Here is a 16,627-nt window from a genome sequence, read left to right as displayed (position 1 = left end):
CAGAGACTCTCCTGAAGGACCTACGGGTGGAGCTGGGTGATGGAGGCCTGGAATGTCTCCTAGGTGATTCACAAAGAAAAGGAGATTGGAGCTGAGGGGAGATTGGCTCTGGGGTAAACCTAGGCAATTGCATCCGAGGTGACCTCAACTTTGATGCAGTCAGATCATAAGGTGTCAGATCTGATTTTTTGGAAATGTTCACAAGCAGCTCGGAGGACAGAGCCGACATAGTAGAATGGTCTGGTGATCTTTTCTTAGAGTCTTTATCACTGGGGATTGAACCAGTCATTCCCTTTTCATACTTTTTTGAGGAGGCTTGAGCCCCAATCATTAGAGAGGAAGAGGAGGAGGGAAGAAGACCTTTAAGTACCAGCTTATTTTTCCTGTCACTAAGGGCCCTGGAATTAAAGCCAGCACAAACAGAACAGTCCATGTGTAAATGGGCTGCACCTAGAAAGTACACTTATTAGCCATTGCAAAGGGATACTAGGGAATAAAGTATATATATATATATATATATATATATATATATATATATATATATATATATTTTTTTTTTGGTTAGGAAAAAATAGTAAAGGAAAAGTTACCAACAATGGCAACTACAAAGACCCTCTAAATGGTAGAAAGAGAAGAATTAAGCAAAATAAAGTACCAACAATCATACTAAAGGAGGACTCAACAGTAAACAGGTAAGAGAAAAAGTATATCTTGATGGGCAGAACTCAAAAATGTATGGGAACAAGGGAGAGACACAGAGTGAAAAGGAGATATCAGAATATAATTAGTATAACTAGAACAAACTTATAACTGTAGAATATTGACAAAATTCACTCTAAGGCTCGAGAGAAGGAGATATGCATCTGAGCTCAGTGGAGGAAAATGAGATCTGGGGTATATTAGGTTGGTGGGGCATTAAGGGGTAAGGGAGAAGCTTGAGAGTTGGATCCATGAATATAGTGAAGTGGCTGAGCCAGATCTGAGACTGGATCCGAGCCCACCTGTTGAGTAAAGAATGAAAATGACAACATCAGATCTTATAGTTATCTTGCAACATTTTATAGATAATACTATATATATATATATATATATATATATATATATATATATATATATATATAGTGGCTTCTGTTCTACACTTGACTAAAAGCTCTAACAGACCTGGTCTTTCACTTAACACTCCCCTATCCCTTTGATAACAATCTCTGGTAATGAAGGCAGTCTATAACTTGGAGTCCAAACTTCTGCTTGGCCTCATTTCACTCTTATTACCTTTCCCCTCTTTAGTTATTTGTTCCCAGTACCTTGGTTCTTTTGCCAATTTTCTCCATTAAATCCTAGCTCATCTTGTATATTTCCTATCTCCTACTTGTAGTCATCCTTTTTAGCAAACTTTCTTTTCTCCATTTATCCACGTAGTTCTTAGAATACTTTTTGCAACTTTATGCATTTAATATTCTGTATAGTTATAGTTGAGATGCCACAGTGGTGCAGCAGAGGGCATTGTCACCTCACAGCAAGAGGTTCTCAAGTTCGATTCTCGGCTGGGTTGCCTTCTATATGAAGTATGCATGCCCTCCCTGTATTCATGTGGGTTTCCTTAGGGTGATCCAGTTTTCTCTCACATTCCAAAGACATGCAGTAGGTGGGCTGGACACTCTAAACTGTCCATGGATCAGGCTAAGAAGGAATACTGGCTGGCTAATAAATAGTCCAAGAGTGCACTGGCAACAGCAAAGAACAGGGCATTTAGAGGCACTCTACCAGCTTCTGGAAAGTAACTCAGCAGATGGCACATAGAAACTCTATCAGGCTGCAAAGCAAACATAAAGAAAACAAGTCTTCAAATACCATTCATAAGGGATGTCAGCAAAACAAGACATCAAAGGCAGGTAGAAGGAGTGGTTTCAGCATCAACTGAATGAAAAAAACCTCACAGAAGCTGTACTGCACCACAGATGGCCTACAATGCAAGAGGAAGAAGAACCTACCCTAGAAGACAGCACATTCAGATGAAGTCACAGCAGATATGATCAAGTTGTTGGGTAAGATAAGAGAGAAATGGCTCCTGGGGTACTCATAGAAGTATGGTGAGAAAAGTGTATTCCAGATGACTGGAGAATAAATGTTCTAGTGCTAGTGTACAAGATTAAAGAGGACATTCACAAATGTGAACAGTATAGCACTATCAAACCACTGTATTACTCCATGAAAATGCTAAGACAGGAGGAATGATAAATACATAGAGTAGTAGAAATTAAAATGGGAGATGAGCAGTTTGGATTCAGTTCAGGATGCAACACAACTTAACTCAATATTTGCAGTGAGAAAGATAGCTGAAAAATGTTTGCAGTGAGACAGGTAGCTGAAAAGAAGCTAAAGATGAGGAAATATTACAACTAGGCATTACTAGACCTGGAGAAAGCATATGCCAAGGTGTAAAGAAAGCTGATTTGGGCAGTTCTACGATGGTTCAAAGTCCTGGAAATATTAGTAGAATTAGTGCAGGCTATGTACTAGGACTGAATGACACAAGTACAAAGATTTTCGGCGCACAGAGCAGTTGTCTGTGGGGTTGGGAGTTCATCAATATTCAGCTTTGAACTTACTGCTGTTCATACTAGTGATGAACTACATTAGACAACAGGTTGTAGGGGACAGATTAACAAAGCTGCTGTATGCAGATGACGTGAAATTGCAAACGGACTCTGAACAGGAACATCAACAAATGACAGGGGAAGGAAATGCTTAACTGAAGGCACATGGGATGAAACTGAGTAGAGGCAAGGCAGGTGTCAAGGCAGCAAATGGCTGAAGTCTGGAGAAGCTGAAAATCAAGATTAAAAGGGAAAACAATGAAACAGGTTAACAGCTTCAAGTATCTGGGAGGGGTGGTTGAGGTGAAGGAAACTCTGAACAAGGAGGGTAAAGCTGGAGTCAGGAATTACGGCCAACTAGCACACAGTAACAGGGGTAGTGTTTGACAGAAGAATACAAAGAAGCTGAAAAGTATGGTGTACAAAACAGTGGCATGATCATAAACCTTTGTACAGAAACCAGGGTAATGAAGGCAGAGTAGCTGAAGAAGCTAGAGGTGATGGAGATAAAGTGATTGAAAAAAGAAGTTATGTCCTTACCATAACATTCCATCTGTTGTCAGTCTTCATTCATTCTTGACAAATGGGTTCAGTTCCGACCTCTGAGAACTGACTCGGCTGTTATACAGCTTGCGCCAGGCAAATAATTCTCAAGCTATGACTCTACCCACAATGGCAATCTATCCATTACCTCAGATCGAGTTTGCAACCTAATATAGAAAAGACAGAAGCCCTGTCTAAGGTCTAACCTCCCAGAAGAAGGTCCAATCCTCCAGAAGTCTCTCGGAGGGTTGCAGGAGGGTTGGATGTCAAGAATGAATAAAGATCGATAACACGGATGGAACGTTATGGTAAGGACATAGCTTCTTTATCTAATGTTGTCAGTCTTCATTCATTCTTGACAGATAGGACAGAGTCCCCATCTACTTTAGATCCTGGGTGGCCCTAAGGAAGGATATTCCTAAGTATCATAGAGCCAAAGGATGCTCTTCCTCTGGAGACTATATCTAATTTGTAATGAGCGATAAAGGTGTGAGGAGTAGCCCATGTTGCAGCTGCACATATTTCTTCCATAGAGGCCTTGGAATGAAAGCCACCTGAAGTGGAAACAGATTTGGTGGAATGCGCGCTAACCAGAGCAGGTAGTTTGAGTTTATTCTGATTGTACACAGAGGTGACACAGTCTCTAAGCCATCTTGATAAGGTAACTTTTGATATCGGTTTATCCAATCTGGGTCCTGAAAAGGATACAAATAATCAGTCCAATTTTCTAGAAGATTTTGTTCTGTCCAGGTAAAAACATAATAGTCTGTGGACGTACAGCAAATGTAAACAGTATTCACCTTTGTTTGAAACAGTTGGAAAGAAGTCTGGCAAGTCTATAGACTAGTTAACATTAGATTCTGATACCACTTTGGGGAGGAAGGACAGGTTGGTTCTTAGCGACACTCTCTTCTTGTGAAATATGATATAAGGATGCTTCACACATAAAGCTTGTAATTCAGAAATTCTCCTGGCAGACATGATAGCCACCAGGAAGAGGGTTTTCCAAGATACAAATTTGAGGTCGCAAGTAGCTGCTGGCTCAAAGGGCTGTCAAACTAGACATTGTAAAACTAAAGTCAAATCTCATGGTGCTATAGGATCTTTGAATAGGGGTTTTAGATGTAAAACTCCTTTAAGTAAACTTTTGCATAAACGATGACAGATCAAGGAGTGATCATCAAATATGTTATGAAAATTGGAAATAGCTGCTAATTGAACCTTAATTGTGGAAGTAGAGGCTCCCGATTCAAATAAGGATGCTAAATATTCCAGGACCTTATCTACTGATGCTGAAAAGGGGTCTATGTTGCTCGTACAGGCCCAAATCAAAAATCTTTTCCATTTGCTAAGGTAAAGTTTCCTAGTGGATGGTTTATGGGAAGCCAGAAGAAACTTTTGTACTGAAGAGGGTAAGTTATTTTGCCTGGCAATTACTGGAATTGGAGATACCAAGCCATCAGCTTGAGATTTTGGAGACTGGGATGCACCAGGCCCTGTGGGTGAGACAGCAGGTCAGGAAATGGGTCCAGATTCCAAGGGCGGAAACCAGATGAGGCCAAAGAAAGGGGAAACCAGACTTGGTGGGGCCAATAGGGTGCAATGAGAATGACTTTGCTTCTCAACCTTTGGGTTTTCCTCAAAAACTGGGGAACCAGTGGAGTAGGGGGGAAAGGCATAAAGTAGTCCCGGGGGCCAATCGAGGAGAAGTGCATCTCTCGGGGACTCCCCGTAAGGGGGAATTACGGCACAGTAGCTGCTGCATTTGTTGTTTATCGGAGAGGTGAACAGATCGCAGCAAGACTGGCCCCAATGATGAAATATCCTCATTGCTATGTTGGGAATAAGAGAACACTCTTGAGGCAGGAGGATGCATCTGCTCAATTTCTCCGTAATCACATTGAAATTTCATGGAATATGCATTGCTATCAGAAAGCGGTTGGAAGTGATAGACCATTGCCAAATCCTCAGGTCTTTCTGACATAGTGGGCAAGATCTGGTTCCCCCTTGCTTGTTGATGTACCAGACTACCGACATGTTGTCTGATTGGATTGCAACTGTCCCTGAAGGAAGGACAGATTAGAATGTTTGCAATGGTAAAGCACTGCCCTCAATTCTAGGATGCTGATGTACACATTAGCCTCTTGTGGGGACAAAGTGCCTTGAACAGTACTTCCCAGATAATGCCCCCCCACCCTATCTGGGAAGTGTCCGTGGTCACTATGGCTTTGGTTGGAGAGGGAGAAAAGGTACGACCCCATAGATATTCTTCTGACTTTATCCACCAGGATAAATCCTTTTTGCAGCGATTCATTATCAGAATTGGATGAGACATCGAATGAGTTAAAATCAACCATTGGGATATCAACAGCCATTCAAGTAGCCTCATATGGTATCTTGCCAGGGGTGCTAAGGTTATATTCGATGCCATGGCTCCCAGAGTTTGAAGTACCAGGTGAGCAGGAACTTTGTTTCGGGAAATGATTGCTTGAACTTGCGACCTTAGCTTTATCAAACTGTGGAGGGGAAGGGAGGCTACACAAGAAACTGTATTTAGTCTTGCTCCTATGAACTCTAGATCATGTGTAGGAGTCAACTGTGACTTTTCCTTGTTGATTGAAATGCCTAATGCCTCGACGAGATGCAGCACGAAGTCTGTGGCATAAAGCAGTAGATGCCTGGAAGGGGTGGTGAGGAGCCAGTTGTCTAGGTATGGAAACACCCAGAATCCTTGCAGTCTCAAGTGAGCTGTTACCACTGCCATGTATTTGGTGAACACCCTGGGGGCTGTGGTAAGGCCAAAGAGCAGTGCTTGGAATTGGTAATGACTGGCTTCTAGCTGGAAGCAGAGGTATCTTCTGCACCGTTTATCCATCTTTATGCGGTAATACGCATCCTGAAGATCTATAGAGCACATCCAATCATTCTCCTCCAGAAAGGGAAGAATAGATTGAACCATGACCGTTTAATCTGTTGTACAATCTGTTTTGCAGGCTGAGCTCTAGAACTGGTCTCCAGTCCCCTGTCTTTTTTGGCACTAAAAAGAATCTCGAGTAAAATTCGGATCCTATTTGGTCTGCTGGGACTTCTTGGATGACTCTTTTTTGGATCAGCTTTTGAATTCTACTGCTGCTAGATCCCTCTCACTGGGTGAAACATCGAGGATTCGCTTTTGGAACTTTGGTAAGAGATTGAAGGGAATGTGGTAACCTCTGGTGAAAATTCTCTACACCCAAGTATCTGAGGTTATCATGAGCCAGGCTGTTTGGTGCAGTGAATATCTTCCCCGACTGCTTCCAGAGGTAAGCAATCAGGCCTCCATTCAGGAGCGCTGGTAGGGTTATCCAGAAAAGGAATCTCTGGAACCCTGTTTACATGGCCCCCCTCTGCCACGGGGAGGGTGTCTTGAAATAGAATTCCCCCCTCTGCCCTGGGGGGAGTACTCACCATGTTTGTCATGAAAATGCCCTTGGTATTTCTTGAAACACATTTTCACACTCCTCTGACTTCTAGAATAGGACCATTGAGGAGTAGAAAAACAAATGCTCACAGCAGAAAGGGTATTTCCATCTTTTTCATACCTGGCTAGTGTGTCTCTAACTTTAGGGCCAAACAAAGAGGAACCGTCAACAGAAGCATTGACAAAGGAAGACTTGAAAGGCTCCTCAAAGTCACACAAGTGCATCCAGGCATGGGGCCTTATGGAAATGCCTATACCTACTGCCCTACACATCCCTTCGGCCACATGGGCAATGAGCCACGTGGAAGAGTTTGAGATAGACTCCAGGGTGGCAAGCTGTGAGGCAACCTTATCCCGAACCTCGTCAGACAGAGCTCCTGTAAGGGTGTCTGAAAGTTCAGTTATCAGATCCCTCTGAAGTCCAGTAAAGTGTAGCAAAAAATTCAAGGACGTGCTAGTGAAGGTCGATGATGCAAAGACCCACTTCCCGAACATGCCCATTGTCCTAGACTCTTGGTTAGGAGGATGGACAGTAGAACTCAACACAACTGGTCAATGACCAGCAAAACAGAAAAAACAAAAAATTCCACCGAAACTATGAAGCCAATAACGGTTTAATGCTCGATAATCCACAAAGGTTTCACATAAAAATTCCATATAATCCACAAACAACTAAGCGCTTTCGCCAAGGTTAAAAAACCATAGGCATCTTCAGATTTGTTCATTTACAATGCATTCTCCCCTTTTATACAACTTCCTTTACATTAATTAACCAATCACTCAATACAGTTAATAATCACTTAAAACACAATAAACTGATTTTTAAAACACAATAAACTGATTTTTAACCTTGGCGAAAGCGCTTAGTTGTGCGTGGATTATATGGAATTTTTATGTGAAACCTCTGTGGATTATCGAGCATTAAACCGTTATTGGCTTTATAGTTTCAGTGGAATGTTTTGACAGTAGAACTCTCCTCAGCGAGTTCCGTTTTGGTGGCTGCCACCACCATGGCATCTACTGCCAGACCCTTTGTTCAATGAGGCTGGTCTTCTGGGGCTGTCAACATTTTATTTGGTCTCTGGGGAATGGGCTCTATGGAATCAGGAGCCTTCCACGCCCACTGAACAATAAGTTAATTAGATTGTCAGTGGGTGGAGTCACCCAGGAAGTAGATGGGCAGGCAAGAAAAGGTTGCAAGAACACAGATTCCTCAGAGGATGGATTTGTGGCATCCAAATCTGTTTCAGGATTTTTAGGATGTCTTCAAAGGAGACATCTTCAAGAGGAGACCCGGGGGAACCCTCCCCATCATGTAATCTGTGTCTTTTGAGACAAATTCTTCTGGAGAATCTAGATGTTTCCTCTTGCAAGTCCTCTTATGGGGTGCTTCTCAGTGGGAATTTCTGAGGAAGACTCCGAAGAGGAGGGACCCTGAACAGGGATGTCTTGCAGCTCCTGTGCCCGCTGTCCAGACTGTGACAGTTGTGAACTAGAGGATACATAAATGTGACACTCCGACATAGAAGGAGCCAGCTGAGACTACAGCTCTATCCATGATCTAGAAGGCAGCCCCACCTGAAGAGAGGTGGCAGCCCAGACTTGAGAAAGACAACCTTGGAACTGGGGTCACACCCCACTCTGATGAGCCGGCATCCAGAACAGGAGTCAGGAGAGGGTTCGAAATCACCATGGTCCTGAGAGCCAAAGACAGCACAGTAGAAATAACTGGAACCATACAGAAACCCTCAGAACCGACAGCCACACCACTGTCACGGGTGTAAAATGGATCCAATGATACTGAGGACATCAGAGATGACCCCAATGCCGAGTTAAGGTCCACCATTGGCACTGAGACAGCTGGTACCAGGAAAGTAGAAGTGGTGGGTTCCAAACCTTGGAAGGAGGTTGATGGAGTTAGGTCTGGTGGAGTCCTTGGAGAATATGCCTCGGCTATGGGAGGGAGAGAGGTCTGCACAGGTGCAGGGAGACCCCTGGCTGCCAAAAGCTGATCCAACAATCTATGTCCACTTCAGAAAGACTTCTGAAAGAACAAATTGACATTCCTGAGGGAAACTGTGGCCTATCAATGAAAGGGCTGGGGAATTGACCAAGGAATGGGTCTACAGAGGGGGAATACTTTGTCCTGCGAGGTATAAATGTCTCGACTTTGGCACTATAGGTTGCTATGCAGAGGAGGAAGCCAGAACCAAATGAGAGGTGAGTAAAACTGGTGCAGAAGAATTGGTGGTGCCGAAGACGTCGCTGGTGCCAAAGCAGTGGTCAGTGCCCACGTAGTCAGTATCGGTGCAGTAACTGTCGGTACCGATGAAGACTGAACTGTCAGTGCTGAAGGTAATTTTCCAGTCATTTTCGGTACTTCTGTCCTCTGTTCCAAAGACACAGATGGAACTGGCAACTTTTGGACTTTAAGTCTTGTGCCAGTGGTGAGGTTGGCACAGAACACCTTCTCTTTTTAGGGTCATGTTTTGACAATTTAGACGTCTCAGGCTTAGAGAGGGCCTCTTCAAAGGAGCATTTTAGCAAGCCTTTCAAAATATGTTTATTGCATCGCTCTGCCAGTGTATGGGCACTGAAACCTTGGCAAATGTAACATGCAGTGTCTAGATGGGGTGCACCCAAACAGTATACTCAGGAAAGATGCCCATCTGAATTGGGCATCTTTCTGCCACAGTCTTGACATTGTTTAAATCCAGATGTTCCTTTTTATTTATCCACCATTTCGAGTTCACACATGCACAAAACAGATGAGGAAGGCAGAGAAAAAAATTTTAAAGTAAAGGCCTACCAACAATGGTATAGAAAAAAATACCTAAAAGGGTAAGGAAAGGACGAGAAAGGGTACCAACGGTGGTATCCAAGAGTTACCAAAAGGTAAAAAGAAATAGGGGAAAAACAAGTTACCAACAATGGTAACGAGAAATACCATTAGGTAAAGGGGATGGGTAGATTAATATGAAAAGCACTTACACGCTCAAGAAAATAGAGAAAAAGTATCAAATATACTAATACAGATGGACCATAGCAAAAATCACTAATAGAAAACAATAATTAAGGCACTTAGCTGACATTATCGAGTGACGTGTCTAATTTTCACAGCAGCAAACAAGATCTGGGATAATGGAGAGGGGGTTATTATGGGTAGAGCCTTAGCTCGAGAGTTTTTTGGCTGGCATGAGCTGTATAATGGCTGAGTCAGTTCCGAGATGTCGGAACCGAACCCAGATATCAAGAATGAATGAAGATTGCCAACATCAGATCAGGTAATATGATGCACACTGTGGGACAAATGACAGAAAGAGGACATTAGAACAGAAGCCAAAGCAGCTCCAATTGCAGAGAAAGTCAAACAGAATCTGTGACAGTCAATTATGACTGTCAAAGAATGTTGTAGAGTGGCAATAAATCAAGAGAAATTTTGAAAGTTGATGTGACACTCCAACTCCATCTACAAAATGGAAAAGAGGGGTTGAAAATAATGATGCTTTTTGTTTTTAATAAAATACGTTCCTGATTTCCATTTAAGACAATGTGATTTTTTTACTTATTAGCTTCACATTTAAATAACCCACAAAATTATTCTTTAGCATGTTGCATTATAAATGAATACCTTTTACTTTCAAGTAAACATTTTTGCTTGCTACAGCTTGATACATTTAACATCACCACTACTTCATGATGCTATCAACTATGACACTCACCATCTGATTTTGTTTTTTCTGTGTGGGGACTAGATTCTGAACTCCACTCTATGTCCATGATGTCTGTTGAGTTTACCCTAGAAATATGCACAACCTCTAGTCGCCTCAGGCTAACTAGGTCTATGTCACTAATTCCAGCTTCTATGTGCTTCACTAACTGTTTTCCAGGCTGGCTGGTCATAACAGTAATCTGTAATAAAAGGTAAACAGTCTTAAACCAGCTACATAGTCTGTATAATTCAAGTCAGAAATACACTGTACTAGCATAAATGAAAGCAGAAAAGAAACAAGGACATTCTTCTTGCTGGGTAAAATCAGCTTAAGACTAATAAACTACTGCAAAAGGCACAACAATAACATTCTTTTTAGGTAGAATCCACCATTATAAATTAGTAAAAGATTGTAAATCCTGCCATGAGCTTCAAAAACATGTAGCACACTGCATCTGGCCAAATATGACAATGAATAATAATGTGTACAGTAGGGTCAATTTCAAAAACATAAGTAGCATGATAATGCTACTTGAGGACATGGTGTGGTTGGCATCATATGCAAATGCCTACATAATGATATGCAGATCAGCAGTATCATGGAAATGGGAACACTTGCAAAACGCAAATGTGGATAAACAGCATGGTCACGTAATTCAGAAATATAAAAATTGCATGAAGAGCCACTTCAGGCAGAAAATTTGCACCTCATCATCTCTCAGTGAACAGAGAAAATGACCATGTTAAGATTCTAGAAGTAGAATCTGTATTAGCCAAAAAGAATTTGTTAGGAGGAGGGGTCGTTCTTTTGTCAATGCCTGTTATAGTAAGCATCACTGCCCTTTCCTCACATACGGACTGACCACGTCTGACCTACCATCAACTCCACAACAGGGATATAGTTGAAAGCTATCACGAAGATGAAGATATCATATTTGACCTTGTAGACATGCACTGTCTTCATGTGGAATTCCGTGGGATGTGAGAAATACCAATCCTCTTGGATATAACAAAATGATCATGCCTCCTGAACCTGGTGGACTTCTTTGAGACAGTTACTCAGGCTATAGATAAGGGAAAGGAGGTACACATGGCTTACCTTGACCTTGCTAAAGCATTATTGAGTACAATGCACCAATTGGAATGTACCTGGCTAGGCATCTCCAGCAGCTGGAGAGACCACAGAGGTACCTAACTAAGAGGATTACTGGCCTCAAACAGTTGCCCTATGCAGCACAATTGAAAAAAACTAAGGCTTTTCTCTGTTGCATACCGCCTTCTCAGAGGCGATCCCTGTCTAACATACAGAGCCATGTCCAACCCAGAACTGTTGAACATGCTCCATCTTAGCAAAACCAAATCCACTCGAGCTACACGCTCTAGGGATATAAACCTCAGCACAGCAATGAATAGAACATGCTGGAGGAACCTTGATGACTGGATGGGTTAACAGAAAATTCACACCAGAGATCATACCAACAGCTCTACTAGAAAGGGGCCAAGGGTACTAGCTGCTAGATCAAGGGCCTACGGAACTAACCAGACGGGCGGTGAATACCACACAATGTGGCTGGGCTAATATATGCCTTCGGGCAAATAGCCCAGTACCTACCTATGAACCTATGAACCTATGAGTAACACTGCCCATCCTTGCTTTGAGACATTCTAACAGGTATCAGGGGACACAGTGAGTGTTTCACAGGCATCTGCCTCAAGAACACTACACAAGCTTCTTGAAGTCATGCTGCAACATGTGGAGTGTTATATGTGGTTCTCACTGACCACACAGGACAGCAACAACAACATGTAAGCTTTTATGAAATAGCTTACTTTTCTGAGGTTCTAGGGGCCATTGACTGTACCCACACTGCCATCAGTATGTTAGCCAAAAGAGCTTCCACTCTATCAACTGTTAGGCATTGCACATGATATAATTTACAATGGGTCTGTGTGCCACCCAGGTGGTTTCTACAGTTCCCACAAGTCTAATCAAGGCTAGTGATTTCAGTTAAATGATTTTTTACTAGGACATTTAATTGGTAAGTGCACACAACCTTACTGTCAGGCCACACAAACAAGTCATCAGGTGTGCTAAGTTCTGTCTACTCATAACTGCGTCCATTCTTCCATTTTGCGGGTAACACCAGATACTCCCTGGAGCCATGGGTCATAACATCAATACACAGTTAGCAGAACAAAGTTGAGATGTCATACAACTCTGCACTGTTACAGGCCAACAACTTCATTGAGCATGTGCTCAAAATATTGAAGGTCTGCTTCCATTGCCTAGATTCCTCTGGTGGTATAGTGACATACTACAGCATGCTATGGAGACCTTCAGCAGGATATACATTATATATGAAGTACTGCACAAAATGGTGTTATGCAAATAGCTAGAGCATGAGTTAACCATAACAGGATCAGACACACTGGAATCAGCAGTGGAGGTAGTACCATGTAAGGAATCATTGGATGAACTGACTACAGGGGAACTCCATGCAAGGCTGAGATGGGTGCAATATGTACTGGTAAAGAGGTGGCATCTGGTCGACAACTATGAGTCAGAACACAGACAGCAAAGCTTGCAACAGTACAGCCAGGGTATGCACTTCAATGCACTGACTGTCCACACTGTCCATCTGACATTGTGCAACCCACATAACACAGAGAAGTGAGCAGGGCACAGTTGTAATTTGCACAGATGGTATATAGGCCATAGTGACAGAAATCAACAATATCTGCATAAGTGGAAAGGTGAGGAATACGAGCTATGGAAGAGTTATTGGGAAGAGACCAGATGGTTTAGTGGTTAAGGTCTTCGCCTCCCATGCACAAGGTACAAAGTTCAGTCCTGACCTCCGACCAATGCCTGTTTGGAGTTTGCATGTTCTCCCTGTGGGGTTTCTCTCATGTCTAAAAAATATGCTGAGTGTTTCCATTTCAAACTCACCAATGACTGGAGCTGTGGGCAGCAGCACAGAGTTGTACAGACCAACCACCTTGGGGGTCTTCTGTGGTGTGCAGTATCATCAAGACAGGAAAACACGGATCACAGACTGAGCACCATGGCAGGGCTAGCCACTCGATTGTGTAAAATATGACTCCAGGTGATTCAGTCATGTTGACTAATGTTGCCAAAGAAAATGGGCATGGGTAGACCAGTGATAAGTGGGTTGAGGACCCGGCCTACTCTGACCCACACCAGGGACCTGTGCTAATGGTGGGAGGGGTATATGTGCCCCTATTGGTCAGTGTGTGCCTGCCATAAAAGCACAGCAGCCCTGGGTCAATAAGCTACTGGCTTGCCGGTGTCTAGTTGCCCAGCCTGGGTTACCTGAGATAGCTCTATTGAGCGAAAGCTGAACGTAAAACCAACCAACCTGCCAAACATGAACTGAGAATTGCTATGCTTAATGTAGTCACTGACAGGATGCAGCTTGGAAGTGGATGACATGATGATATGGAGGAGGCTGGAGCAGTTGCAGCACCTACTAGATAAAGCAGGACAACGTGAATTGGTGTTGATAATGGGTGACTTGAATGCACATATCAGGACAGACAGAACAGGATATTAGGACTGCCTGGGTCCACATGGCTGGGGCAACAGGAATAAAGAAGGAGAAGCCATTCTAGACTTCTGTCTTGCAAATGGCTTGATAGTAGCCAATACATGGTTCAGAAATAAAGACATCACAAGATCACATACAAGAGCAGTCAACATGCAACTCAGGTAAACTTTCTCCTAGTAAGGAGTGGGGCAGAATCCATGATTGCCCACAACACATAAACCACTAGTTGCCACAATCAGCTGCAAGCAGTGGTCAGAGAAGGCTCTAAGGTCAACAGAGACCAGGCTGAAGACTTGGAAGTTGACTGTAGAGAAAGTCTAACAGTTCAAGGAATTACTCAGGGCTCTAGCACCCCAAGAAGAGGAGGAAATAGGTGGAGTTGAAGAAGAATGGCAGCACCTAAAAACAGCTTGTGTGAGAACTACAGAAAAGATATGTGGCCGAGCCAGGTATAACAATAAGGTACATAAGGAAAGCTGGTGGTGGAATGCAGAAGTCCAGGAAGTCATCAAAAGAAAAAAGGAGTGCAAGAACTGGGAGACAGACAAGATTGACCAGGCTAGGAAGGACTACTGGTTGGCTAACAAAGAAGCTAAGAAAGAAGTTGCAAGAGCAAAGAATAAGGCATCAGAGGAACTGTACCAACTTCTGGAAAGTGACTCAGTAAGGGGTACAAAGAAACTATATCAGGTTGCAAGACAAAGACAGAAAGATAAAGAAGATAGCCAGACACCCTTCATAAGGGATACAAGCAACAACCTGCTCACCAGCCCAGAGGACATCAAAGGCAGATGGAAGGAGTATTTCCAGCAGCTTCTGAATGAAGCAAACCCCACAGAAGCTGTAGTGCCCCAGAAACAGCCTACGATGAGAGAAGAAGAGGACCCCACCCTAGAAGAAGTAAGAACAGCACTAAGGAAGATGAAGTCAGGGAAAGCAGCAGGCTCAGATGAGGCCACAGCAGATATGATAAAGATGCTGGGTGAGATAAGGGAGAAATGGCTCTTGAGGGTACTAATAGCAGTGTGGAGAGAAAGATGTATCCCAGATGACTGGAGAATAAGCATACTCGTGCCAGTGTACAAAAATAAAGGGGACATCCACAACTGTGGGCAGTACAGAGGCCTCAAACTCCTATCACATTACATGAAAGTTCTGAAGAGGGTGATTGACAAACGGATACGCAGAGTAGTAGAATGTAAGATGGGAGATGAGCAGTTTGGATTCAGATCAGGATGCAGCACAACTGACCCGATGTTTGCATTGAGATAGATACTTGAGAAGAAGATAGGGATTAGGATAGAGTCCAGCTGAGCATTCCTAGACTTGGAGAAAGCACATGACAAGGTCCCAAGAAATCTGATCTGGACAGTACTGCGGTGGTTTGAAGTTCGAGAAACATTGGTAGAATGAGTGCACACTTGTCACAACTGGAACCCATGGCTCAAGTACGGACAGTGTTTGGCCTCACAGAGGGGTTCCCAGTGGGTGTGGGTGTACATCAGGGTTCAGCTCTGAGCCCACTGCTGTTCATACTGGTGATTGACTACATTAGCAAACAGGTTGGAGGGGATGGATCAATAAAGCTGCTCTATGCAATGATGTGGCAGTACAGGCAGACTCTGAGCTAGAACTTCACAAAGGATGGGAGAATGGAATGCAAATCTGAAGGCACATGAGATGAAACTAAACACATATAAGACATGGTAGTGGCAGCAAATTGGGGAAATCAGAAGAAGCTGAGAATAGAGATAGAAAGGAAGATAGTGGAACAGGCAAACAGCTTCAAGTATCTAGGAGGAGTAGCTAAGGAGAAGGGTAGTCTGAATAAAGAGGTCAAAGTTAGAATCAGAGGGGCTGCAGCCAACTGGCATAGAGTATCAGGTGTAGCCTATGACAGAAGAATGCCAAAGAAGGTGAAAAGTAAGGTGTACAAGACAGTGGTGCGACCAGTACTACTGTATGGTACAGAAACCTGGGCAGTAAAGGCAGAACAGCTGAAGAAGCTGGAAGTGATGGAAATGAAGTACCTGAGAAAGGTGATAGGATGCACACTGTGGGACAGATGAAAAAATGAGGACATAAGAACAGAAGCCAAAGTAGCTCCAATTGCAGAAAAGATCAAAGAGAACAAATTGTGGTGGTTTGGGCACATGTGTAGAAAAGCAGAAGACAATCTGGTAAGAAGATTTGGGATAGACAGGAAGAAGGTAAGGGGAAGCGAGGATGTCCAGCAGAGAGGTGGATGGATTGTGTGAAAGAAGATCTGCAACAGTCAGGCATGAGTGTTGAAGAAGGCAGAAGGGTGGCACTGAATCGAGACAGTTGGCGACAGTTAACATGATACCCCGACTCCATGTAGAAAAATGGGAAAAAGGTGGCTGATGATGATGATGATGATGAACATGACTGAGAGGACCCAGGTAGACTGTGTAGTGAAAGGGTTCAGCTGCCTGAATAGGACATGTGAACAGATGTTCTGAGTGGTTGCACAGTACTGCTACGGGAGGGGGGGCAAAAATGTAGCAGATAACAGACCACTGTGCAGGCATACACTGCATTTGTGGGTCTACAGGTGGGAATGCTTCAGACTGTGAATGCCCTCAAACACATAGTTGCACCCTTTTTGGAATGCCACTGCTAACAACACTCACTGGCAAAGATGATGCGGAACTGCAGGACAATGACTGCCTTGCCATGTGAAGCAGGGGACCACCATGGCTCTGTCAAGCTACTGTATTCCCAC

General features: G+C 43.3%; 1 protein-coding gene across 1 annotated transcript in view; it reads right to left on the bottom strand.

Moving 5' to 3' along the window:
* The window catches only part of LOC122795687 (meiosis 1 associated protein), a 1,351,776-nt gene that overhangs the window by 863,671 nt on the left and 471,478 nt on the right, over window positions 1-16,627 (bottom strand). Inside the window, exon 4 of the mRNA XM_044063982.1 lies at window positions 10,323-10,512. Within this exon, the coding sequence (XP_043919917.1) occupies window positions 10,323-10,512 (190 nt within the window). The remainder of the gene's footprint in view (window positions 1-10,322; window positions 10,513-16,627) is intronic.

The sequence above is a fragment of the Protopterus annectens genome, chromosome 2.part2 (genome assembly GCF_019279795.1).
Source record: "Protopterus annectens isolate FY-2018-M chromosome 2.part2, PAN1.0, whole genome shotgun sequence".
Taxonomy (NCBI): Eukaryota; Metazoa; Chordata; order Ceratodontiformes; family Protopteridae; genus Protopterus; species Protopterus annectens.
Note: the sequence above shows the minus strand (reverse complement) of the source record. Positions and strands in the feature narration are given on the sequence as shown.